The following is a 24,724-nucleotide window of genomic DNA, read 5'->3' on the forward strand; positions in this document are numbered from 1 at the left end:
CAGCTACTTCATGTGTTTGCTGTGTTTTGTCTCTTGACAAATGGTCCGGAATTACAGGCTGCAGATGATCTGAGCGCTTAGTTCGTTCCTTTAACTTAGAAAAATCAACAAAGCGATATAAGTTTATTTGTTTATTTATTTTAATTCGATTAAAAAATATATCTATGAAATAAGAAATACAGTATTTTATTGTTGGAGATACTTTTGGATTCCTCTTTCAGTCCTGCCAGCATCACTGGTACTGCTCAGCATCCCGGAAGTTAAGCATCATCTCTTTCAGGAAGAGACGCATTATCGTCAGGACTTTGACAACAGCGGGTATAGTGTCTTAAATATCGACCCACCCTGGCAGAAATCATCCTTATTTGCAAGTGGCTATCGCCTGAAATGGGTAAATTTTATATTTGAATCTGCATTAGCACCTGTCATTTTTATTTCATGTGCCAGCAGGCTAGCTCCCTGACATAATGATGTGGAGCTAGTTGGTGACTTGACACGACATGGCCTATTCTCCAGCTAATGTTAGCTCCTTGGCCATCTTTAACAAGATAAAAACCCAGGTTAGCATAGCTAGTTTGAAGCGGCAGGGCGACATCGTAGCTGATTTGTTATCTATTCGCCGTGAGTTTTTAGCACAGCAACATAAAAAAATAGACGTATTGTAGCGGCATGATTCAGTTTTTAACATAGCCATTTGTTTTTTACATTATATGTCAGATAATCCAGTGTTGGGTCACAAGGTTATGTGTACTTCAGGGTTAGTTATTTAGTCCTTCGTTTACATCAAGATCATCGGGTGACGGTGATTCAAAACAGCTGCATCACGGACAGCAGCCCACTTTCAAACCTGCTTGTTTTCCCCTCAGTGTCACAGCTAAAAGCTTTTACAAGACAACAGCCTTTCTGACAAGATACTTACAGAAGTGTTTGAAGGTTTACAAACCCATTTTGTGTCTGCTGCAATATAATCACAAATACCATTCTGTTTGAAATTACTCATGAAAAATTGCAGTATGTTATGCAGCATTATAAACATAGTCAATGTGCTCTACCTGGTTATGTTTTGAAGTACAGTTGCTTCCACATCATCTAGTGTAAAATACTGTGACTTTAAGACACAGAATAAGGAGAAACATTATTCAGTGCATTTAATGTAAAAATACAACTAATTCTTGTTAAAGACTCTACTGTTTAGAAGAGCTTTTGGTTGATTTTTGGATGATTTTAATTCTGTTTTGTTTTTGTTTTTTTTGTTTTTTTGTTGTTGATTGTGTTATTGTACCCATTTTTATGTACAGCACTTTGTGATTTTTATCTGTGAAAAGCGCTTTATAAATAAACTTTACTTACTTTACTTTACTTACTTACTTACTTACTTACTTGTACTGCCACACCTTGATGACAGAACAAGTCTTTGTGCCACCATACTGTCACTATCTATGACTTGGCTGAATTCTACAAAGGACACTAAGTTTACGCTGCTTTTGTCATATGCAGGGCAATGCTTTCTCTTCACTGATGAGTGAATTTACTTTGACTAGTCTTAATCATTTGCATACAGGGTTGTGTATTAAGCAAATTTTTACAAAAGACAAACTTTTGATGGGTGTCTGACAAGAGTGAGGCTGCTATATAATAGGTCAATAAGTGATTTAACAGAAACCTGCTGTATCTTTTTGCTGTATGAACTTGCATTTTCATTTGCTGTCTCTGACAATTTGTTGGTTTATTTTTCTGCTGTTACTCGTAGACGAATGAAGTGACCAGCGGGGTACAATGTCATCATTCCAGGTGGTGGATTCATCGCCTGGCAGCAGTGTCAGTATCATGGAAACCTCCAACTTTGCCCATGTCATCTTCCAAAATGTTGGAAAGAGTTTCCTACCTCAAACACCTCTGGAGTGTCGTTACACCCTGACCCCTTACATTATTCCCCATCCCAAAGACTGGGTGGGCATTTTCAAGGTACCACACACAAAGATTGCAGCTGTTTTCATTCAGATCTGATTTTATAAAGTTAAGCATAATCGTTTTAGGAGCAGAATGACTTTATTAAGCACAATAAGTCTTTGTTATATTTGTTGTTGTGAGATGTTATAACTGTTGAACAGCCATTGCACAAGTATTTTTTTGTGACAAGATTATGTGTTAGGGTTTTATTAATTGCCCACTTGGCACATTAACACATGCATCCACCCTGACATTAATGGCTCAGCTCTTCACGACATGCTGAAAAGCTTACCACAAGCTTTGGTGTGGTTGTTCTGTATGAAGAAAGAGGAAGAGTGTACATGGTGGGCTGGCTGCAGTAGGTCTCACTGGAGGGGGGCAAACATTTGGTGCTCTTTATGAACCACTCTGATTCTTATTAGGACCTCTTTCCCTCCACTTCACATGTTTGCTCCCCTCTGTCTTTCCATCAGCCTTTTCTGTGCTTCCTGCTAACCATCACCCCCCTATGCTCTGTTCTTTTATCAAGGCCATCAAATCTCACACATAATTAACAGGAAATGTAAACTAGGAACCTTAATGTCTTGTAAAGTCAAAAGACAAACATTTTATCGCTGTTTAAGAACTGACTTCAAATCCACCAGCTCAATTAAAAAGAAATAAAGATGCTGTGTTTATTTGGAAAAAGGACGATTGGAAAATGTAATTGCTAATCCATGCTAATGAAACCTGTTTGATGGTTTGTGCATCAAGTCAGGGAACAAGCAAACCACGCTTCTTTAATCATTTGATGTAAAAGTCCTTTTGTGTTAATAAAGGTCTCACTTGTTTGTAGCTAAAACTGAGCAATGTTAGTTTGCATATTATTTATTTAAACCATTTCCTGAAAAGGTGATGAAAAGGTCAGTGTTTATGTGCTTTTTCAAACCGTAATGAATTTTTGGCAGAAAACAAAACAGCTTTATGATTTGCTCTGGATGTTCCGATGATTTAATGTCAAAATCAACCGCTTGGGGATCTTTTTAAATGATCATGCCATTCAGTTTTAAAATGTAAATCTTATCTCTAAAGCTTAATTTTCCTCCCACAGGCATGTCTTTGTGCAAAGATGACTCAGGGAGAGAATATTTTATTTCTCTTACCTTTTTGCATCTATAGGCGTGACCTGAAAAAGAGAGAAACTGATCAGCTAAGCTTTACAGCTCTGAGGATGACTCAGAGAGGCAGGCACTGCTTGTTTGAGTTGTATGCAGACACCCCCTAGTGGCTGAAAGTGTTCATACCACACAATGACATGGATTGTGGTGGAACAAGCTGTTTCTTATACAGTGTTGCCCTCAAGCAATGCTCGCTTGTTGTGTATGCACATCAACGGTAAACCTCCATAACAAGCTCATCAAGTATCCTATCTAGTATCGTAGCCATCTATTGTAATTCTATGCATACATTTTTTTTTTTTTTTTTAAAAAGGGTTTTAAACTCAAATACTTCTTGAGTTATACCTTAACTCAAGACCAGACTCCTTTTAAAGAAGAAAATAGAAAAAAAAAAAGAAAGAAAACATGGAGGTTTTTGGTTGTGGCATGTTTCCTGGGTTGGCAGGGAGAAACCCGTTGTGTGAGTGTATAATTAACGTGTCATCATGTTGTCCCCTCACACTTTGGATGAATGATTGATGGCTGCTTTGCCTGTGATTATTTTATCACATCACTCCTGTGCTGGAATGCCACACCATGCCTAACCAAACGTCAGTCAGCTTCACTCTGCAATTACCAGAGTTATTGATGTCTTTTCTGTCTTGAGCAAATACTCTCGAACACACAAGCAAACTTGGCAGGAAGCCACGGCAGTATGGCTTTTCACTGAGATACTGGTGAAAGTGGAAGGAATGTTCTTGGCCCAGGTTCTCATGCTGACTATTACAATTTATTTGGCATAGCATTATACTTGCTATGATGGGGCTTATGGTGGGGGGGGGGATCACTGCAATTATGTTTTAAGCAACAATATCATCAAACCTGAAATTTTGACAAACGTTTTGAATAGCTCAGTTGATTTACAGTTAGAGCTTCCAGGTGCTTCGGTCGAATAATCTGTTCTTGATTGTTTTTGTCCGATAATTGTTGTTAATTTGAACATTCAATTGGATTGTTTTCTGTGATTAAATCTGTTTTTATACTTGTTTTTTTTTTTTGTTTTTTTTTTTGTTTTTTATTCAAATCCCCTCAACATAACATGTTAAAAATGGTTTTTTTGTACCATTTTATTTGCTGTGTAGCATTTTAAAAATGCAGTATTGTGTGTTACAGCTATCTAAAAGTTCTGCTTCCCCATGTTTTTAAATGTAAAAACATACCACAGTTAGTTGACTTATCCACAGCTGTAGTCATGGCTTTTAACATGTATGACATGTGTGAGTTGGAAGTATAACTGTGTGTATGTGCATGCATGAGTGGTCTTGACAGGGGAGAGATTTATGATGCAGGACCTAAGTTATGATATTAACTATGCCCTTTTTTTATCATCTGTCACCTAACAACACATGAAATCCAATGAATAACATGTCCCTTGCCATTTGGTGTAAAATTGTCACCTTTTTCCCCTCCTCTTACTCCTATTTTCTCGACATTTTCCAGTTTCCATAAGAGTCAGTTTCATACCCCCCCCACCCTTCTGTCTGCGCATGTGTGTGCCCATATTACTTCTCTGCCCTCCAACCCCATTCTAACACCTTCACTGGCCCCTGCTTTTTTGTGAGTTAAAAAAGAAGGGAGGAACTGAGGAGGAGGAGGTGTGGGGAAACCTGAGGGGAACATGGTTTTAATGTTTCCGTTCTCGATTCCAATCCTCTAAAGTGTTTCGAAGTGTGTTTTCCAAAAGCATGTGTGCCAATGTCAAAATATTTTAGGAGTTACAAAGACTTTTTTTGAGAATAAGGTTTAGCTTAATATGCTTTCCTCTTTGGCACTTTTTTTGTGTTCTTCATTTAATTTTTTTTGTTTGTTTGTTTTAATTTTTTTAGGTGGGTTGGAGCACTGCAAGGGATTACTACACTTTCCTTTGGTCTCCAATGCCTGAAAACTATGAACCAGGAAGTACTGTCCAGAGGACTGTGGTGTTTCAAGGTACACGCGCACACACTATGTAAACCACTATACAGACCCAGGGTATTCCAGAGTAACTCCTCCATTTTACAGTGCATATAAAAACCAGCACTTTTATTTAATAAGGGAACACAACCGCAAACGGCGGCCTGGGACCTGAACACCTCTGAAACCCCACACACATACACACACACAGCCTACAAACTGGTTTTACTGGGTCTGGAATGGTCAGATATTACACAGTGAAAATATGAGAGCACGCTGTGGTGTGTTAAGAGTCAGTAAAAGCAGTTGGCTTCTGGATATCCTGTACTTACTCTCCTCCTGCTCAGAGATGCAGGCTTGGCCTTGAATCTAGTGCTCCATTCAGGTCTCTGTGACCAGTATAGAAAACTGTAAATATGTACTTTTCAAATAAACACAATTGGCTGACATAGAATGCCAACTAAGACGAGGTTCATTTTAAAGAAAGAGGAAAAGCCAAACTCAGATTCAACACACCAAACCCTGTTTGTTTTCTCTGCAGGTTATTACGTTCCTAAATCTGACGGGGAGTTTTACCAGTTCTGTTATGTCACACATGCTGGTGATATCAGAGGTGCCAGCACGCCCTTCCAGTTCAGACCAGCCACACCCACTGAAGAGCTGCTGACTGTTACCGAGGACGACAGCAACTCAGACATACTGGTTGTCACCACTAAGACTGGGCTGCTCGAGGTAGACCACACAAGATCAAGGTTTTTGTTTATTTTCCATCCATCTGGTCTTGACCTCCAATAAAAGGACCAAAGTGAACTTTGACCTGAGCAAGTAATGGGAAAGATGAGAGGAAATTCCTCCTTTGGCTTGAAATTTAGTTGTTGCTTTTTCTGCCATGATCTTACAGTAAGTAAAAGAAAAAGCTCAATTGTCACCCAGTTTTCATCCATCCATCCATCCATCTTCTACCGCTTCTACAGCAGCCTAAGCAGGGAAGCTCAGACTTCCCTCTCCCCAGCCACATCTACCAACTCTGCGAGGGGGATCCTGAGGTGTTCCCAGGCCAACCGAGAGATATAATCTCTCCAGCGTGTCCTGGGTCTTCCCCAGGGTCTCCTCCCGCAGGGACGTGCCTGGAACACCTCACCAGAGAGGCGTCCAGGTGACATCCTAACCAGATGCCCGAGCCTCCTGAACTGGCTCCTCTCGATGCGAAGGAGCAGCGGTTCTACTCTTGAGCCCCTCCCGGATGACTGAGCTCCTCACCCTATCTCTAAGGGAGAGCCCGGCCACCCTGTGGAGGAAACTCGTTTCACTCGCTTGTATACAAGATCTCATTCTTTTGGTCAGAACCCACAGCTCATGACCATAGGTGAGGGTAGGAATGTAGATCTACTGATGAGAGCTTTGCCTTCTGGCTCAGCTCCTTCTTCACCACGACAGATCCGTCTTGTCGATCCCACACTCCATCCTTCCCTCACTTGTGAAAAAGACCTTGATATATTTAAACTCCTCCACTTCAGGCAGGACCTGACTCTTGACCCAGAGAGGGCAATCCACCCTATTCCGGCTGAGGACCATGGTCTCAGATTTGGTGGTGTTGATTCTCATCCCAGCCGCTTCACACTTCACTGCGAATCACTCAAGCGAGAGCCGGAGATCACGGATGATGAAGCCAACAGGACCACGTCACGTGCAAAAAACAGACCCAATTTTCATGTAAATAAATTTTAAAAAAGTCTAATTTAATGCAAATTCTCTGGTGAACCCCCAAACTGACCTGACTGTGGTTAGGAGAGGCTCAATGACATCACGGCTTTAAAATTTATACCTATATTTTTTCATATTTATGATGATTTTTTTCTCATTAAATACTGGTGAATAAACCAGCACCATGTCTCATTAAATTATTCTCCTTTCTCAAATCTTTGTCCCACCCCGACTTTTCTTTCTGTTTTTGTCAGCAACAAGCTGTGCTGCACTTTCTTGCAACTTTTCGTCGTTGTCACCATTTTTGTTTGTAAAACAAGCCTAACATGTAGCAACATGTTGGACAAATGGTGACTAAAATTTGTCACCTGAATAGTTCCACAAGCATGTACATGCTGTTTGCTTTCCTCACTGTACTATGTCAAACAAAGCTGCAGCTCTCTGTGAATTTTACATGCTAACTAAAATATTCTGGGTCATTTTACACATAAATTCTGTGTAAAATCGAATTTATTTAATAAAGTCCACCAATGTCAAAATACATACCGAGTCAAAAGATGACTTGTTTTTATGAGGATTTAATTAGTAAAATTTGGTGACTATTAGCCAAGAAAGTTGCCTGTTTACATTTGATATAGGTTGTTATTTTAAAAATACTTACAAACAAAATATAGCATTTTGCTTTTGCATGTTTATATGTAGTCTGCAAAGTTATATTTTCAGATAAGAGAAGTTTATTCTTGTGTACATAGGTGTGTTTTGCTGATTAGGAGAAGAAAAGTTGAAAGGGGTTTTGGCTTATTGAAGCTTGGTTCTGTTCAACTTGCCCCAGTTTTTAGACAAGTATGTGAGGAGGTACATGGACAAGGGAATGAGCTGCTGAGATCTTTGTACCTTAAAATAATAACATTTAACAATCAGGAACTGTTTTATATGTATTATTTTCTCTCCTTCTGTCCAACAGCGGGTGGAGGAGGCACAACAGGAGCGTAGGGAGCTGCTGAAGGCCATGCGTCTGCTGCAGGAGGAGAAACAACAGCTGCAGGAGGAGCAGAAACGACTGACTAGGGAAAGGGAGCAGGAGAGGGAGACATGTTGCCTACTGCGGACACATAACCAGGTGAGAGGGGGCTAGTGTAGGGGGTACCATCTGATTTCAGATACTTGCACAGAAAACATTATCAGTGGTAAGAAAACAATCCAGATGTAATTTAAGTTGTGGTTTACAATCAGAATCGATGTTTCATTTTGTCTGTGCAAACTTAGATAAAATGTGTGTTTGTGTGGGGATGTTCAGCCACTATTTACACGTGCATGGAGCCAGTTCCATGCCAGTGATCATAGTGCTGAAAAACTTCAAAAGGTCTACAGTTATGTATAATCTGTGTCCACGTTTGAGAGACCCACACTATTTTGTGTGTGCATGCACAGCCTCAAACTTGTTCTTTAACGACTTGACTCACTGGGCCAGAACGGAATTGGGACACAGTTTTCCTGGGCATCTGGCGTCAGGGACGATGCCATCGCAACCGCAGAGTGAACAAACATGACGTCAAACACACGTGCGCACTGAAGGGTCACACTCACATTCAGGTTCCACACCACGGAGCTCCGCTCATGTGCATTTACACATGCATGAGCATGCACAAACACAAACACACTCATTATGCCACCCGCTTGCAAACCCTTTTAGTCTGTGTGTGGAATGAGAGGAGGGTAGTCCACAAAACCGCCTGTCTGAAAAAAGAGCCCTGCCCAGCCTCAGGGACAAACACCCCTCTGTCACGCGATTTCAGCGGCCACTGCTTTCTTACTTTTTCTTGTGCCTGTCTCTTGGCTTCTTGTTAAGTATTTACTGCTAAGTAGTTACTTAAATGGCACGACAAGAAAAAAAAAAAACATCAAACTTTTGCTAGAATGAAGTAAGACAAATAAGTAAACCTTCACAGTCTCTCACTGAGGTTTTTACTGCATTATATGTTGTTCATTTAAGAGCAGTAGCTTGGCAGTCACTGCTAAAAGGATTCAAACTAAAGGAAGCTTGATGTAATCTGGACAGATTTGGCAGGAAGAGGTAAAACGTTGAAACTTGCCAAGAGTTGCAAACTGGTCTCATATCGCCCCCTAGTGTTGGTGTCTGGCCTAGATCTACAATGAGAGCAGGCTGCTTTGAGTTAGTCCACTGGTCTTTTTTTCTTTTTTTTACGAAGGACAAAATCGCCATAAATTAAATGGTAATACACACACACACACACACTGTTATTACCATGCTGTTTTTCATTCAACAGGCATGTCTATCTGTGGATATACGACTTGTACAAGTAGGTGTGTTCGTGTGTGTTTCTTGTGCATTTACAGAGGGTGCGTCAACTCATGGCACTCTGATGAAAATATCCTTTGAGTATAACATGAAAACATAAGTACATATTTTGTGGCTGCTAATTTTACGACTACACTTTTTATAAGGTCTTTATGCACTGCTAAAGTGCTTCCCAAACGCCAGCAGTAAAAATCATACAGCAATCTATCCTGAGCCAAGCCCAGAGGGAAACAGGCTTGAGTCTGCACCGGTGTGAGCGTGTGCTCTCTTACGTTGGACTGATTGCTGTCTATATGTCCTTGAACATGTCAGCTGTGTGTCTGGCCCTTGAGTAAGTGAGAGAGGTAAACTGTGAGTATGTAAGCGCTCCGGTTATGCACAGAAAGCAGGGCGTGTGCAGAGGTATGTTCTTCTGTCACTAGTAATATTAGCTATGGATGATTTAACGTCTTTCACTGCTCATTAGCAGCAAGTTCAAACAAGGCTTCCCCTAAGCATGATCACAACAGGAAGAAAACAGACTTATATATAGTCTGTTGTCTATGACCAAGACCTTGTTTAGAAAAATTCATTGATACTCGGCAGGTTATTTCTGCTTGCTCTCACAGTTGGTGCTTCTGTTTGTTCAGTTATGGCTGCCAAACATGTCAGTAGCTTAAAATAGTGAATGTGCGCCATATATATATATATATATATATATATATATACATATATATATATATATATATATATATATATATATATATATATATATACATATATATATATATATATATATATATATATATGTGTGTGTAAAAACTGAAAAAGGTGTGGCAAACGGCTATGGTTCTGAAGAGTGAAACAAATACAGATCTGTGTGACATATGGTATTATGCACAAGATACTTAGGACTTGGATGAAATATCATCTGTTTTGAATCATTAGAATTACAGACGTTTGTGCAGCACTTTTTTTTCCCTTTGAAAACTTCAGCCTGCTGTTTCGGCTGCTGTGATTGGCTGCATATCTGTCTCACAGGAGCTGCTGCGGTCATCTCAAGGCCTGTCAGAAGAGAGAGAGGAGGTACGGAGGAGGCTGACGGAGGCCACGGATCGGGTTCGCCAGCTGGAGGAAGACCTGCTGGGAGTCACCCAGAGAGGATTGCAAAAGGAGACAGAGCTGGATTGGTGAGTGAACACTCAAATCTAACCACCAGTTGCAGTAAGAGATGTCTGGCTATCTGTCTTCTTGACATCTCCATCATTTTACTCATCTGAAAGGCTAACAAGAAGGACACATGCCAATTTTAAGTATCAGCCTCAAAAATGTATGCAAAAGAAAAATGTTTTCATGTAGGTCAGATTCCCCGCATCCAAGTACTTCAACGGATCTTGCTGCCAACAACTCAGTTGTTTAGTGTGATTTCTTTTCTTTCTTTCTTTTTTCTTAAAAGCAACTAAGCTAATAAACAGCAACCAAACTTGTAATGAAAACATTCGTGGTCCATCTTCAGTGACTTTTCCTATTATTTTTGTAAGAATGTCTTCAGAATTTTTTCTAAAATAAAACTGAAAATGTTGCAGTCTTCGTGACCGTTTAAAGAAGCTGACAGCAGAGCGAGACAGTCTGGAGAACCAGCTGAAGAATGAAAAGGATGAGAGGGATCTTTATAAGGTGAGACAATCTTTGCCATATACAGTAAGAAGCTCACTCATCATGTGTGTGCACCTCCTTTGGATCCAATATGACTTACCACATCTCCTTCTCTGCTTTGGTACGTGTGTAGGCCCACCTGCGCAGCACAGAGCTGGAGAACACTAAGCTGAGTGCAGAGCTTCAGATGCTGAAGGCGGTGGAGCTCAACAGGGAGGTGACCATCGCACAGTTCCAGGAGGAGCTGGAGAGGCTTAGGGTCTGCGTTGCCCAGCGAGACAGTCTGGAGAAAGAGCTGCTGAAACACAAAGCTGACAAGGTAGAGGTGATCTTTAAAGTGGAACTATTTTGTGCATTTCAGGCTAATTTATTTTTATTTCTGAAACCAGAAGGGCTGGGATTTATCGAGTTATTGTCACAAATCGCTTTATTTACTTCAGACCGACTCTCTCCGTAGACTGTGGGCAAAAAGAGTGGATTGAGACTTTTCCGCATTAAGCCCCGCCTCTCGCCACTGCACTACATCGGGAGCAACTGCTTTCGCTGTCATTGTAACATCTCATAAACAGAAGGATTAGGCTAATATGACCTCAATAAAAAAAACAAAATACAATGTCAACACATAGCATACAGCCCTACATGTTGGAACCTGAATCAGACCCTGAAAACGAAGTGGAAAACAGCAACGAATGCAGCAGGATGTCTCTCTTTGGTAAACTCACCAGACATCGTTGGAAATAACTTTATCTGACGTTTTCCACCCGCCTAATGTATTTGTACATGCCCTTGTTAACCAGTAGAAGGTAAACAATCACCGAACCTTATCCCCCGGGACGTCACAAGGATTTCCAAGTAGAAAAAAACTCTCTAAAATGACGTGTTTTTCGTCGCCATGGAAACCGAACGGAGAGAGTGCTGGAACTCAAACTCAAACATGCGTTTAGGTGATAAAACAGTGCCGTTCACATGTCTGATGAGGATTCAACACTGTAACACTTTAGAAAGCTCAGAAAACTCGAAATACTATAACAGCACCCCTTTAAGTATTTATTTATGCTTTGTATCTTTTCTGTAAAATCAGCTCCTGTGTGAGTACCTTTAATGTGTCTTTAGGCAGAGCTGGCCCGCATACATGAGCAACTCCGTCAGGCTGAGGAGCAGCTTCAGGCATCCCGGCAGCAAGCTTCCTTACTTGCTTCTGAGCTCCGTGACTCAGCCAGCGCCCGTGACCACACAATGACAGAGCTGTACCATGCTCGTGTAGAGGCGGATAAGCTACGCGCCAGCTTGGCTGATGCTCAGGCTGAGTGCCAACGAATGGAGAGTCAGCTGGATCGCATGAGGAGCACTGCACAGAAGGAGGTGGTCAGTGTCTGACCTCTTTAAGACTCATTCTTTCATTTCACAACGTGTGAGAGCTGAAGTTAGAAAAATGCACAGCTGAATCACATTTTCAAATCTGAGCTATGTTTTGGTTTTAGATGCTCTGCCCTTTTGTAGGAGAGAAACAAATTGAACCAGACTTTTTAGTTTAGGACTAAACTTTCATTGCATTACTGAAAAAGCTTGTTGTTAAGTGTTTTTTTTTTTATATACATGTGTTTCAGGGAGTTGGGACCAGCAGAGACATGACACCAAGCATCGTGGTGGTGTCAGAGGCTGAGGCTGAGCTCCAGAGAGAAGTGGAGGAGCTGAAGCTACGCCTCCACATGGCTGCTGAGCACTATAAGGAGAAATACCGTGAGTGTCAGCGTCTTCGCAGGCAGGTTGCCAAGCTTAATGCATCAGAGTCCCAGGGGGTGAGTACTTTTTATAAAAATGTTATTTAAAAAAAAAAAGGATTGGGGAGAATTTTGAGTAATTGTCACTGCCTAAAACGGAAGCTTTCTTTAATGTTTCTTCATTCCTTTTAGGAGTCAAAGAGAAATGTGTCCACTGAGACAACACATGAGCCTCTTACCCCAAGTCCAGAGTCACCTACAGAAGGTACATATGCAGAAGCAATGTGCGTTTTTTTTCAAATACTTGTGGGTATTCATGAGTTTATTTTTGCTCCAAAAACACTTAAAACACTTAAGTAGTTTTAAGTCAGCATCCAAACAAATGTTTGCATAAACATATGTAGGTTTATGTTGTTGCAGATTTAGTTTTAGATCTCTGATCAAATTCTTCAATTGTTTTTTCTTTTTCTTCTTTATTTAAGTCTTAAAGAATAATTTATCATTAAAAAGACGGAGATACAAATTTAATCTTAAATATTTTTAATAAATGGTGTGTACCAGTACTTTTAGACGGAACCCCCCCCCCCCCCCCCCCCCCCCCAAAAAAAAAAAAGTCGAAGGGAGGAAAACAGTAAGAGCATAAATAGATCTGTGTGACCAAATCTGCCCTGCAGAAGTGTTAGTTAAATGTATGTGATGAAACTTCCAACCATCTTTAAAAAGAACAGCAACTGGAAACATTTAATGACTCAACTCAAACTGTAAGTCACTCTCATCTAAAAGACACAGAACTTTTGCCGTTTTCTCCGTCACACGCCCCCTATTGACGGCTAATTCGGCATCCATCTTGCATCCTACCTGACCTGTCAGCTCTCTCCAGCCAGCAAGAGACGATCTTATGATGACTCTTGTTTTGTCTCTTTCTCACTTTTAATCTTTTTGCCTTTCTTTGCTGAATCAGCGACGTTGCATGTTAAAAGCAGCCTGTTCCTTATTATACCATGAAGCGAAACGCCGCACCGCTTCCTGGATGTTAAAGTTCTCTCGTGCTGTTTCTCGGCCTCGGGACACTGCTAGGCAGCAGCGGCTCTAGAGATGCACATGATAAATGTCACTCTGTCATCAAACATGTCTGAGTTTTAAGGTCAAGAAGTTCCAGAATGAGTCTTTAAACTCTATGACATTAAATATGTGTAAGTCGTTTCACGCTGAAGTAATGCAGGGTTTGTCCAGCAAATAAACTTTCTTTTTTTTTGTACAGAAAATATTGCTGTTGCCGCTCTACAACAAGCTGCAGCAATGACAATCACCCCAGAACTCAGTAACAAGGGACTTGCGTGTGCTGACAGACACATCAATACAGAGATGAAAGAAAAGTCTGGTATGAGCAAACAGAAGGGGAAAGCTGCAATGGAAGCTGAGAGGGAAGTAAAGCAAACTGAAACAGAGGAAGAGGTGAAAGAGAATGAAAAGGAGGAGAAGAGGGAGAGCCTGGTCGAGGAGAGCTTGAGAATGACGAGCTGGGTGGAGGTGGCCAACGAGAGGCTGTACACCGAGGAGAACAGTGAAGCAGAAGCCCCGCCGAAGGCAGAGCCAGCAAGCGACCGTGCTGAAGAGCAGAGGCTGCTGGAGATGGAGATGGAGCAGAGCAGCACAGATGAGGCAGAGAAGGAGCAAACACGCTCGGTGGAGGCGGAGCTGGCGGTGATGGAGGAGAAGTGGAGGGAGCAGTGTGCAATTAACGAGACACTCAAACAGCGGCTGGCCGATGAAGAGGAGCGATTTAGAGTAAGAAATATAGAAAAAAAACTTGTTTATTCTATCATATGGAACTCTTTACATCAGAAGTGCTGCTGCCCCCAATACACACTTAGATAACTTTACTTCTGGTTATCATTAAAGACACAGTAACATTAATATACTTTAGCATATCAGAGTACCAGGGTTACAGTAGATCCTATACATTTGGAGAGTTCTAAATGGGAATATCCGAATGTTAGAATTATTCAATCAAATCTTGAATCAAACCAATCATAAGTCATTCTAACATTCTTGTTCTGTCTCTTGTATTTTGTCTCCTGCATTTTCCTGTCGCACACATATGCAACCTACACAGCATAAGTTAGTTATTGAACACATGCAGTGTGACATGTTTAATTTATGTGTCAATTATTCAATGCTTATTTGTTAATTATAGGTGTGATAATTATATATATATATTGAATGCCGTGGTCAGAGTAGGAATAAAAAAGCAAACATTGTAAACTGAGGTGTACTGAGGGACCCTGGGCTGAGATCAGATTAATGTGTCCCATTCTTTAGATGGGATCGGCACATCCCTAGTTCTGAAAAATGAATACCGCATTAAGTGCCAAGTCTTAGCTATGATTTTAAAAAAGACTGTATGCAGTAAAAAGAAATGTGGAAGTTCGAGTGTCCTTAAACAAATTGGACTCCAGCTCTCAGTGGCTGTGGTGACTCTCTGTCTTTATAGTCTGTCTTTCAGCAACTGGAAGGTGGGTCTACTGGCTTTGGTGACATTGCTGTGTCACTACCAGCAGGTATCAGAATAGACCAATCTAAATCATTTATACCTCAGGGGAAGTTCCTTAGTTGGTCATGCTGCAAGTTTCAGATTGATGTCCTGCAGAATGACTAAACGGCATCGAGTGAAGCGTTAACAAGCCCAACTAGTAACACTCTTACCAGGTTTGATGAATGGGTTCATCGTAGGTTGTTCCTTTTTGGTACACATCTCTTTCCCTTACTTACTTCAGTATGATCAAGTTTGGTTTTAGTTTATTCCATCCCTAAAGAAGGCTGTCAATATTATGACGTTTTATTTGATGATTAACTACACAAATTATTCCAGACTTTCTCTCTTTCCCCTTTTGGCATCTGTACAGTGCAACCCTTTAATTTTGTAGGGTTCAATTTGATTTAATTTATATTGTGTTAAATAATGACAACAAGGAATCAAAATATTATTTATTTTATATGAGGAAACCCAACAATTTCCTCTCTTTTTCTAGTTTCTGTCAGATGTTTGGCTGTAGGAGTTTGGATCATTTGGAGGTTTTACCTAATCAGGTACCAGACAACCACCAGATGTGTAAAATATAAGCTCACATAGGAGATTTGACGTGACCGCAGTAACGATTAGAGTAGCAGTAAGAAGGCATTTGCAATTTCAACTTCAATAAACTTGAACCAGCCCCCATTTCTTTATAAATTTCCAACCAAATGTGGTTCTTGGTTATCCTTTATTTGCAGACACAACACTATTTTTTTGACTCTGAGTCAATTACTTTCCAAATATTAACTTTAAAAGGTTATCAGAAATCTGAATGTGGTTTTAAACCACATGAATAATAATGGACAACAGTTTTATAGCACCTTTCAAGGCACCCACCCAAAGCACTTTACATTGATGGTTTTGGGGTAGCAGGATTTGAACAGCAAAAAGATTACAAGAAAATTGGTCTCCTTGAGAACAAAATATAAACCTAGTATGATCATGTCAATCACAATAATTTGGTTTACCTTAAAATTTCCTACATCTCTATTAGTTTCTCTTTTTTCAAGTCGCTACAAAGCTTTTTAATGTTTGAGATGTCTTGTGGTCAGGCAGCTGAGCTAAGTGTGTACTGAGTGATGAATTGCAGATCTCATAAAACCATATTTTCTTCTCAAAATAAAGTAAACAGCATATAAAATATTAAAAGTGAGACATTTTACCATTTTATGGAAAATATTTTACTGATATTTACTTTTGATTTAATGCCTGCAACACATCTCAAAAAAGTTTGAACTGTAGCAACAAAAAAGCTGGAAAAGCTCAAAAACAAGTAGTGGAGTATTTGGAATAGGGTTTGTAAATGTTATATGATCCAAACATTTGGTTTAAGAGTTATCAAAAATGCATTGCATTTTTCCCTGCAATATATGCCTTCATGAAGTATGAAAGATTGATAATAATAATAAAAAGCTACAATTTAAAATAAAAAAAGTATTTTACTTAGTCGGCATCAATTCTTTTCAAATACAATGTGCTGACACCAAAGACAGAGAAATATGGGCTTGATCCACAGACTGCTGTTGTAGATTATTAGCACTACATCACATCCACAGATGAGTCGATAGATGCAGCATGTGCTTACATTATTGAACAGAGCTGTTGCATTTTGTGTGCAAACGTCCGCCAAAGCACTGACTGGCATTTAATCCTGGTGAGTGACTGTGTGTTTATCAGCGTTGTAAAACAACTCTCCCTTGACTTTGATAGAGTCTGCTGTCTGAGGCAAGTGCCTGGGGAGCCCCCCAAGCCACCCTTAATAGCCCCAGAGACCGACGAAAGAGGCAGATGCAGAAGTCTGTGCTTTACGGCTGTTTACATCAGCCAGCCAGAGGATGGAAAGAGGGAGAGGAATATGCGGGGAGAGATGCAGAAATACACCATCGCAGACTCCCTTCACCTGAACTTAACCCTCTAATGCTGTGCCGTAAATTCATGAAAAGAGGGGAGAACAAGAGAGGACAAAAGGAGATGAAAGAGAATTTCGGAGGGGGAGCAAAAGAAGCAGGCAGAATTTAAGAGTGATGAGATCAGGACAGACAGATAGACATGAAGCAGAAAGAGAAACCATGGGAGAGGAGGTGGGGGGGGGGTAGAATTGGAACCTTTGAAATGGAGTGAAATAAGAGAAGAGTGAGCAAACAGCAATGTAAACTATCCCACCGGGTCAGTTCTGTTGGAGAGTGAGAGATTTATGACAACCCCTTGACCCGCTTCATCTACACCCCCCCCTCTCTCTGACCACCAATCTGCTTTTTTTTTTTTTAAGCTTTATTTCTTGGTTTTACAGTAAGCCCCACACACTTGACACTGCACCAGGTTGAATAATAGTCTAATGTTTTGCTCACATGTCTGCGTACTGATATTTGTCATAAGTTGGCACAAACTTGAAGCAGGAAGGAGGTTCTTCTATCAGCCAGATAAGATCATTCCCAGCTGAGCTTCCACAGGAAGGATTTTTGGTGAAATCTTTTTAAATTAAGTCCTGTGGGCCAACAGAAGTAGATACCACATTTTGTGGTCTACAATTGTTTCTTTTTTTCCTAATATAACTTTGTTTTTTGTGTGTGTGTCTTGTTACCAGGTACAAATGGCAGAACGAGCCAATGAGGTGACTGAACTTAAACGCAGCCTCGCCCAGGCTCTAAAGGACAAAGAGCAGCTACAGGAGGTAACCACTGCATCTTTGAATATATATAGTTTTTATAGTAGCATTGTTGCTTCTTTGTAGCAATCAATGGCTTCAAAATGTGCCATTGATAAACTAATAATTTATAGATAAAATTGTCCTGATATAGTAGTTAACGTTTCGCTTCAGAAACTACAAAATCTTCTTCGTAGAGCGAACTGAAAGTCAAAATTACACATGTAGAGCCACACTCCATTCTATAACAAGATCTTTATTTTAATTCAATTCCGCTTTTCTTCATTGTTTGAACTCTTTCTGGAGTTTTTTCCTTTCAAACTCAACACCCCCCACACCCTTTAATTAATACATCTATACCTCATTTTTTGCCCTCGGCTACAGTGCCATTAGACAGTGCAAATGCCACATTACCTGTCTGTTTCACCTTCTCAACCCTGGTTTAAATGTTAAACCTGATAGCAGCGCACTAATGAAGTCATCAAGAGTGGAGCTCAGGGAGGAATAAAGAAGGCACAAAAACGGGAGAGGGTGTGTGCCTCCATCAGAGCAGAGGGAGCCAGTCTGACACCCATTACAGTAATGAGTAGGATACTAAAGCTCATGCTTCAAATATAATAACAAAGGGCAGAAACAGTGTTTCAGGAAATTAAACTGCAAGTTAAAATTACTTAGTCACCTTGTGTTTCCAACAGTGACAATGTGCTGTGGAAATGTGGACTGAATTAGTTTTAAAACTGACAGTGATTGTGTTTCTGTTTGTAAAGCAATTTAGAAACATTAAAGACGATGAAACCAAAAGAATCAACAAGAATCTGGAAAAAATCTCAACATAAGATATAATTAAATGACTATGTATGAAGTACTTGGTAATTGATATGTGTTGAGTAAGTTAGTGTGTGTGTGTGTGTGTGAATGGTTAAGTGCTGATTCTCATAGGTGGATGCTGCATCTTATCTCTTCTCCAGGAGCTTCAGCGTTTCGTGTGCAGGCAGAGGGAGCAGGAGGCAGCTGCTCCGGGAGCTGAGGTCAGGCAGCCGATGGTACTGCAATACCCTCTCCCTTACCCCCAAGACCCCTCCCCTCCACCACTGGTGCCACAAAGGCCCGCTGAGTTACAGTATGGCAATCCTTACTCCACCGATACTTTAAGAGGTGGGAGGAATGAAATGTTTATTCGTTTGTTCATGGCCTGTGTTCTCTTCTAACATGTTTCTGTTCATCTTCATCTTTTTTTTTTTTTTTTAAATAGATCGGGTGGATGTTGCTCTGTCCCCCGAACACATGCCGCGTCCCCCACCCGAAGCACCTCCCTGTACGCCTCCTTGTGCACCCCCAATCACACCACCCAGCCCTGGTCCAGGAGCACCAGGCTGGGACCGAAAGGTGGTCTGCATCCAACCCTCACGGAGCACAAGTCCCCCTGAGAATGTCGAGCATTCACCAGAAGAGGCCCGAAAAGTAAGAAGTGTTGAAATTCGTTTAAATGATTATTATAAGTGCAGTTGTACATGTTGAACTGTCTTTCCTGTCGTCTCCACCCCAACCAGTCGAGGCAGATGGCTGCCCTACCTGAGCCGGGTTCTGCCGGCGGTTTTCTTCCTGTTAAATGGGAGTTTTTTCCTTCCCACTGTCGCCTTGTGCATGCTCAAGATAGGGGATTGGATCGAAGTCATGATTCGATGCAATCAGTTGGTTTCTATTATAGGATATGTATGAATTGGCTTGAAAAGATGTGTATGTAAAGTGCCTGTGACAACATTGTTGTGAAGTGGCTCTATACAAATAAAGCTGAATTGAACTGAATTAAATTCACTAACAGTCATACAGCATCCAAACTGCACTTGAAACCTTTGCTCTCCTACCAAAACGCTGTATTTTGTAGTCAATGAATTCTTGTCACGATTATCCCTCTTTTACTGCACCTCTCATCTGCTTCTATCTCTAGAGCGCTTTTTCGTCATAGACTGAGGAGAAATACGGCTTGCTCTTAAAAGACGGAGCTTTAAACTCATTTGCATTAAGCTCTAATTAATGTCACTCTCTCGGAGCACAAGAGAAAGGGAAAATAATCAGAGCTGAGAGATTAATTAGAGGTTTTGCATAGACGTAGACCTGAGATAAGTTCTTGACTGTTAGATTATGTCTTTGGTTTTTTTTTTTTTTTAAAGAAAAACCAGGACAGAAAGTAATGGAAGTTTACTGTATGCATATCCTAGATGCATAGTTGCACATAATGAACCTTTGCGGTTATTTCCAACCATCTTTTCTTCAACGACTGCGTTTATGAAGGAAAAAAACATGACAACTATTTATGCTGGTGTTTCTAATAGGTGGGCGATGGAGTTCAGCAGCCATGTGATCACAAGTCCAACATACGCAGTGAAGCGAGGAGCAGCTTCTGCTTTGACTCCAGGTAACTCCCCTACTCATAAATATAAAGAGGATCTACTGCACGAAGCAGGAAAGAAAGAAAAGACTATCAATTAAAAACAAAAAAATGGGGACCTCTTATCTATGCATCAGCCAGCACGTGCACATCGGCGAGTGATGGGACTTGCAAGACTGGTACGAGAAGGGAATCTGTTATGTTGGACTTTATCTCCTCAGCATGATTTTTTTTTTTCCTCAAATGTTGACAATTTTCATGGATTCCTGTAAAAAAAAAAGTGAGAGCATACTGTAAACTTAGAAAAAGTTTAACACTGTGTTATCATCCATTGTATAGGGCCTGTATTTGACTAGATTTACCAAAGGTCTAAAAATCAAATCCATAATTGTCCCATCAAGGTAAATAAATACACAAGTTATTTATAAGAGCTTTAATTAGCTCTTATAAGCCTAAAGTTTATTAAAGGATTTTTGCTTTCATTTTCACTCTGATCCTCAAGTGGCTGAAATTTTATTCCCCTTTTATCCCCCACCCATCCCACCTTGTTCTCTTCCCCAGTAGTGACGTTCACAAGCGCTGTCCGCTATGCGAGGTGATCTTCCCACCACACTTTGAGCAGCGCAGCTTCGAGCAACACGTGGAGAGCCACTGGAAGGTGTGCCCTGTCTGCTCCGAGCAGTTCCCCCTCAACTGTCAGCAGCAGCTCTTCGAGAGACACGTCCTCACGCACTTCGACGGCAACGTGCTCAACTTTGAGCAGATTGAATGAAGTACGTAGAGGACGAAGCTCAAATTCATACTTTGTGTGTATGTTTGTCGTCAGGTATTAGTTTTTGATTGCGGGTCGGTTAAGTTGTCTTGTTTAAAAGAAAAAAAAACAACAATCAGCACTTTTTTGCAATCTTATAAAGGTTTTAAAGAATGTAGTTGGCCTCTAAAAGGAAGAAGAGTGTACTGTGGCTAATTAGTGTAGCTTCAACTTAAACACATAATGAGCAAAGGATCGTTAAAATTTGGGAGTAGTGCCATGCTCCTTTATTTATTTATTTATTTTTATTAGTTTTACACTCATATTTTAAGCACCTTTTCAAGTGCATGTTTATGCTCTGAAAAAATTCTGATCCACAAATATCTTCTTATTATTTAGAGAGTCGTAGACGTTTAATTTGTGGCTTTAACAAGAAAAAAACCATTTAATTCATTACACATTAAACTGTCATCTTTTAGTTACATGCAGAAATTTAAAAAGAAGTACAAATGCAGAGTGAACCAGTATTTGATACATGAGTCACTCGAATGTGTAAATATGAGATACCCTCCAGTTCTGTTGTAAGTACGAGCGGTTTGCAAAGATGTCAGATGGTCTAAACAAATACAGCACTACGTTTTTATGTTATCTGCACTAAATAAGGCTTTATCTTGAATGTATTGTATATAAATGAAATGAAGTATAAGTTGTGGAGAGACCTGTGAATTACTGTCGTTAACCTGTCTCCCCCTCATCATTGCCTCATGTTGAAATGATGAAAAACAAACAGGCCAGTGATGTTTCACTTTCCTTAGGGCACTTTGTTCTCTTGGATTGGTTATTAGCAGCTGGGCTCAAAGATCATGTATCATGTTTTAGACAGATATGCTGCATTTTTGACACTTATGTTATTTTTTTGGTTTTTTTTAACTGAAACTGTGAAGTTGCTGCTTTGTGTACAAGTTGGTCCTCGTGACTGAATGTCATCTAAGTGTATTTTTCACAGGGCTTCATACTACTGCTTGTCCAATTTTACCATCATTACAAATCATTCCCCCCAACAGTGTTGTATTCAGGCTTTAAAAAAAAAAACTGCACATGCCCAGTAATCTCAAGGCAAATCAGTGTGTGTCATGTGTCTGACTCCACCCGTTTCACATGAGAAAGTCAGGAAGGTAGTCTAACTATGGACTGCAAAAATCTTTATGAATAAATAGAGCTTGTCTAAATGACTCACGGCTTTGTTCCTCATTTGGGTTGCATGGGGGGGCACCCAAAGAAAATGGATAAAGCGCTGTTGATTTTTTTTCCACTTTATTTTGCTGTTTACATATAAGCAGCTCTTCTTTTATAAAGACAGTTTGACATCATTTACAAGTCACTCATCTCAGAACCTGTTGAAACCCTATAAAAAAAAAGGGAAACGCTGGTCTGCACGTTACATACGAAAATATAATTTAAAAGCACTTGACAACAAACACACATTAAAATACATTCACTGTACATGGTTTACTGACTGAAACCCCTTTCTCATCCCCCCCCCCTTCTGCACACAGCCACCGCTCCACTTCTCCCATTTGTGTTATTGCTGCAGACGACCTCCATGAAAAGCATTGCCATGGTGATGGCGGTGTCTGTGAAGCAAGGGTTGGTTTTACGAGTGTTTGACAGCTCAACTCTGTCCCTGCTGAGAAAGACCTCCCCTACGCTCGCAGGCTTTCTCTATTATTATCCCAGGGTTAATCTGGACACTAAAACTGGAACTTCGGGTTCGAATTGGACTGTCTTCAAGCCATGTTTCTGCTTGTTTGTTCAGGAGCACACTAGGTGGATGCGTTGACATCTTAAATGATTAATCAAATTTGTTGAAACTTTGCAGTGCAAACCCAAAAATAAACTGTAGGGGAGGAGGACGCGTGCACGTTGAAGGTCAGTGTATCCATCAAACAAACTAAAGAGAAAAGACTCATGCGCTGAGCCTGCAGCTGAATATAAACTGCATTTGGGGGAGGGGGCGCCATGAACAGAAGTAATGGCACCATTCTCTCCTAGTGGATGATGACATCCCAGTCAGCCTGGCACAAAAACCATGACACATCCCAGTCCTGAAACACACAGATACATTAATACTTTCCAGGCTGATGACTTGGATTTAGCTGAAAAACACATACACACACACACACACACACACACACACACACACACACACACACACACACACACAATGAACTGGAATGCTGCTGTCTACAACACACAAATGACAAGTTGTAGATGGTAATCTCCTTTACATACAAATGCAACCTTATCTTAAAAAAGCATGCATGAAAACATTCTGCTCATGTACATCCATATGCATTTTGGAGACGCGATGAACAATAAAATCATTGCCACCTGTTTGATGACTTCCACAGTGAAACCATCACGATAAACCCCCGCCCTTCCCACCCCTCCCATCAGGCACATGGTATGATCAATGTTTGGCAGTGGAGAGCTGTTGGCAACGATCATGGACATAACATAGCAACAAAGACATTGGCAACCGTAGTATGATGCTTAGGCCACGTTAGCGGCTAAGTCTGTGGAGCACAGCTCTAGCACTCTGAATGACGAAACATTTATGACTCCGGGAATGAAAAGTTTAGGAAACGGGCTGCATTCTCTTCCTGATCAACAGTGAAATACCGCACAATTCAGAATGCATCAAAAGGAAAGGAGTATTGGATTTGTAAAAATATCTCAACTTTCCAAATCTCAAATCAGCCAGCTGTTTTAACCACAAAACTGGCTGTCTCAGCACATAAGGAATGAAAAAAAAAAAAACATTTAATGATACATACAATAACACTAAATCTACAACACTGACAAAAATATATAAAATAAAGCTTGAAAATAAAGTAACTATTTATGAATATGCTCATGAATACTTTTATATTTTTTATATACACATACATATCTGTCTATTGTTTATATATCAATATATCTGTTAAAAGTATAACTTAACTCTTGCTTTTACTCCCAGAAGTGACCATGAAGGCACAGACCTAAGCTCAGCTGGAACTCTGCAGCCAGCGGACAGGGAGTGTAAAAAAAATGACTGATCTCACATCAGCATGAGAAGCCAACTTCTTTTGGCAGAAGCCGTTTGCAATTCCTGTTTCACGTTTTTTTTTTTTTGTTTTTTTTTTTTGTTTCTCCTTTCTTCTTTTGTATAATTTGTTTTTTGTCTTTTCTTTCTGTTGTTTTGTACAGCTAGCACCTTATGTAAGTGAAACAATAGAAAAAAATGATAGCATAAATGAAATGTGCAAATGTACATCAATAGAAATACTACAAAGATACATCTTTTCAAAAATATGTGATATAGATAAGATAAAATAATGTAACACAAATAACATGGTGACAAAAAAAAAAGAAAAAAACTTAAAGCATGCACTTGATCCTTTAGTGTGTAGGATGGGGAAGAAGGAAAAGTCAGGTGAGGGCCATGTTTGGGGTGATTGATGGGTGTGGCCACCAGCTTTAGCCTTGAATCTTGCGCAGAATCTCGGTGGAGACAGGCGGATGAAAGTTGATGGTGTGGTGTCTCAGGCCCTGCGAGGTCTTGTAGCTTTTGCCACAGCGACATTTGAAGGGTTTCCTCACGCGGATCTGCGTTCGGTGGCCGTTCTTGGCGTGGTATTTGATACCGTTTACATTCTGGTGTTACATGGAATGAGAACAGAAAAAAGTGAAAGGTTATAAATAAAACTATATTCTTTTTATATTTGACAAAGCAGATAAAGCATTGTTCCAAATACATACAGATATGTTAGGTCCATCTTTGTTTGCTGTTACTGCAGACATTACCAGAAGCAAATAAACTGCGTCTTAAAATCTCTAAAACCTGATGTCCAAGAATGTACTTGTTAATTGTTTTTGACAAATTACATTGTTTTTTCAATTACAT

At 40.2% G+C, this 24,724-nt stretch overlaps 2 protein-coding genes across 3 annotated transcripts in view; one reads left to right on the forward strand and one right to left on the reverse strand.

Annotated features, from left to right (window-relative positions):
* The first annotated feature begins 279 nt into the window (after nucleotides 1–279).
* On the forward strand, nucleotides 280–23,232 carry tax1bp1a (Tax1 (human T-cell leukemia virus type I) binding protein 1a). 2 transcript variants are annotated; one of them, XM_079258920.1, is made up of 18 exons: nucleotides 280–391; nucleotides 1,751–1,965; nucleotides 4,973–5,075; nucleotides 5,581–5,771; nucleotides 7,708–7,863; nucleotides 10,084–10,232; nucleotides 10,629–10,719; nucleotides 10,832–11,017; nucleotides 11,812–12,063; nucleotides 12,306–12,497; nucleotides 12,612–12,684; nucleotides 13,681–14,207; nucleotides 17,579–17,665; nucleotides 18,607–18,793; nucleotides 18,891–19,099; nucleotides 19,972–20,054; nucleotides 20,589–20,800; nucleotides 22,335–23,232. In XM_079258920.1, the coding sequence occupies exons 2-17, from the start codon at nucleotides 1,777–1,779 to the stop codon at nucleotides 20,797–20,799; spliced, it is 2,886 nt and encodes a 961-aa protein (XP_079115046.1). In that variant the 5' UTR covers nucleotides 280–391; nucleotides 1,751–1,776; the 3' UTR covers nucleotide 20,800; nucleotides 22,335–23,232. The 2 variants fall into 2 exon arrangements, with proteins under 2 accessions (XP_079115046.1, XP_079115047.1); XM_079258921.1 differs by lacking the exon at nucleotides 22,335–23,232 and adding an exon at nucleotides 20,367–20,428 and having other exon boundaries at nucleotides 20,589–20,636.
* Nucleotides 23,233–23,236: 4 nt separating this feature from the next.
* Nucleotides 23,237–24,724, reverse strand: part of LOC306770115 (juxtaposed with another zinc finger protein 1-like) — a 12,157-nt gene continuing 10,669 nt past the window's right edge. Inside the window, exon 5 of the mRNA XM_079258922.1 lies at nucleotides 23,237–24,474. Coding sequence (XP_079115048.1) covers nucleotides 24,298–24,474 — 177 coding nt within the window. The 3' untranslated portion in view covers nucleotides 23,237–24,297. The remainder of the gene's footprint in view (nucleotides 24,475–24,724) is intronic.

This window comes from Telmatherina bonti (assembly GCF_933228915.1).
Source record: "Telmatherina bonti genome assembly, chromosome: 19".
Lineage (NCBI taxonomy): Eukaryota > Metazoa > Chordata > Actinopteri > Atheriniformes > Telmatherinidae > Telmatherina > Telmatherina bonti.

Bases quoted from the DNA above. Each gene is read 5' to 3' on its own strand.
- tax1bp1a (XM_079258920.1), top strand. From the start codon at position 1,777: ATGTCATCATTCCAGGTGGTGGATTCATCGCCTGGCAGCAGTGTCAGT. The intron at 11,018-11,811 runs GTAGAGGTGATC...ATGTGTCTTTAG, and splicing joins TGAAACACAAAGCTGACAAG to GCAGAGCTGGCCCGCATACA. The intron at 18,794-18,890 runs GTGGGAGGAATG...TTTTTTAAATAG, and splicing joins CTCCACCGATACTTTAAGAG to ATCGGGTGGATGTTGCTCTG.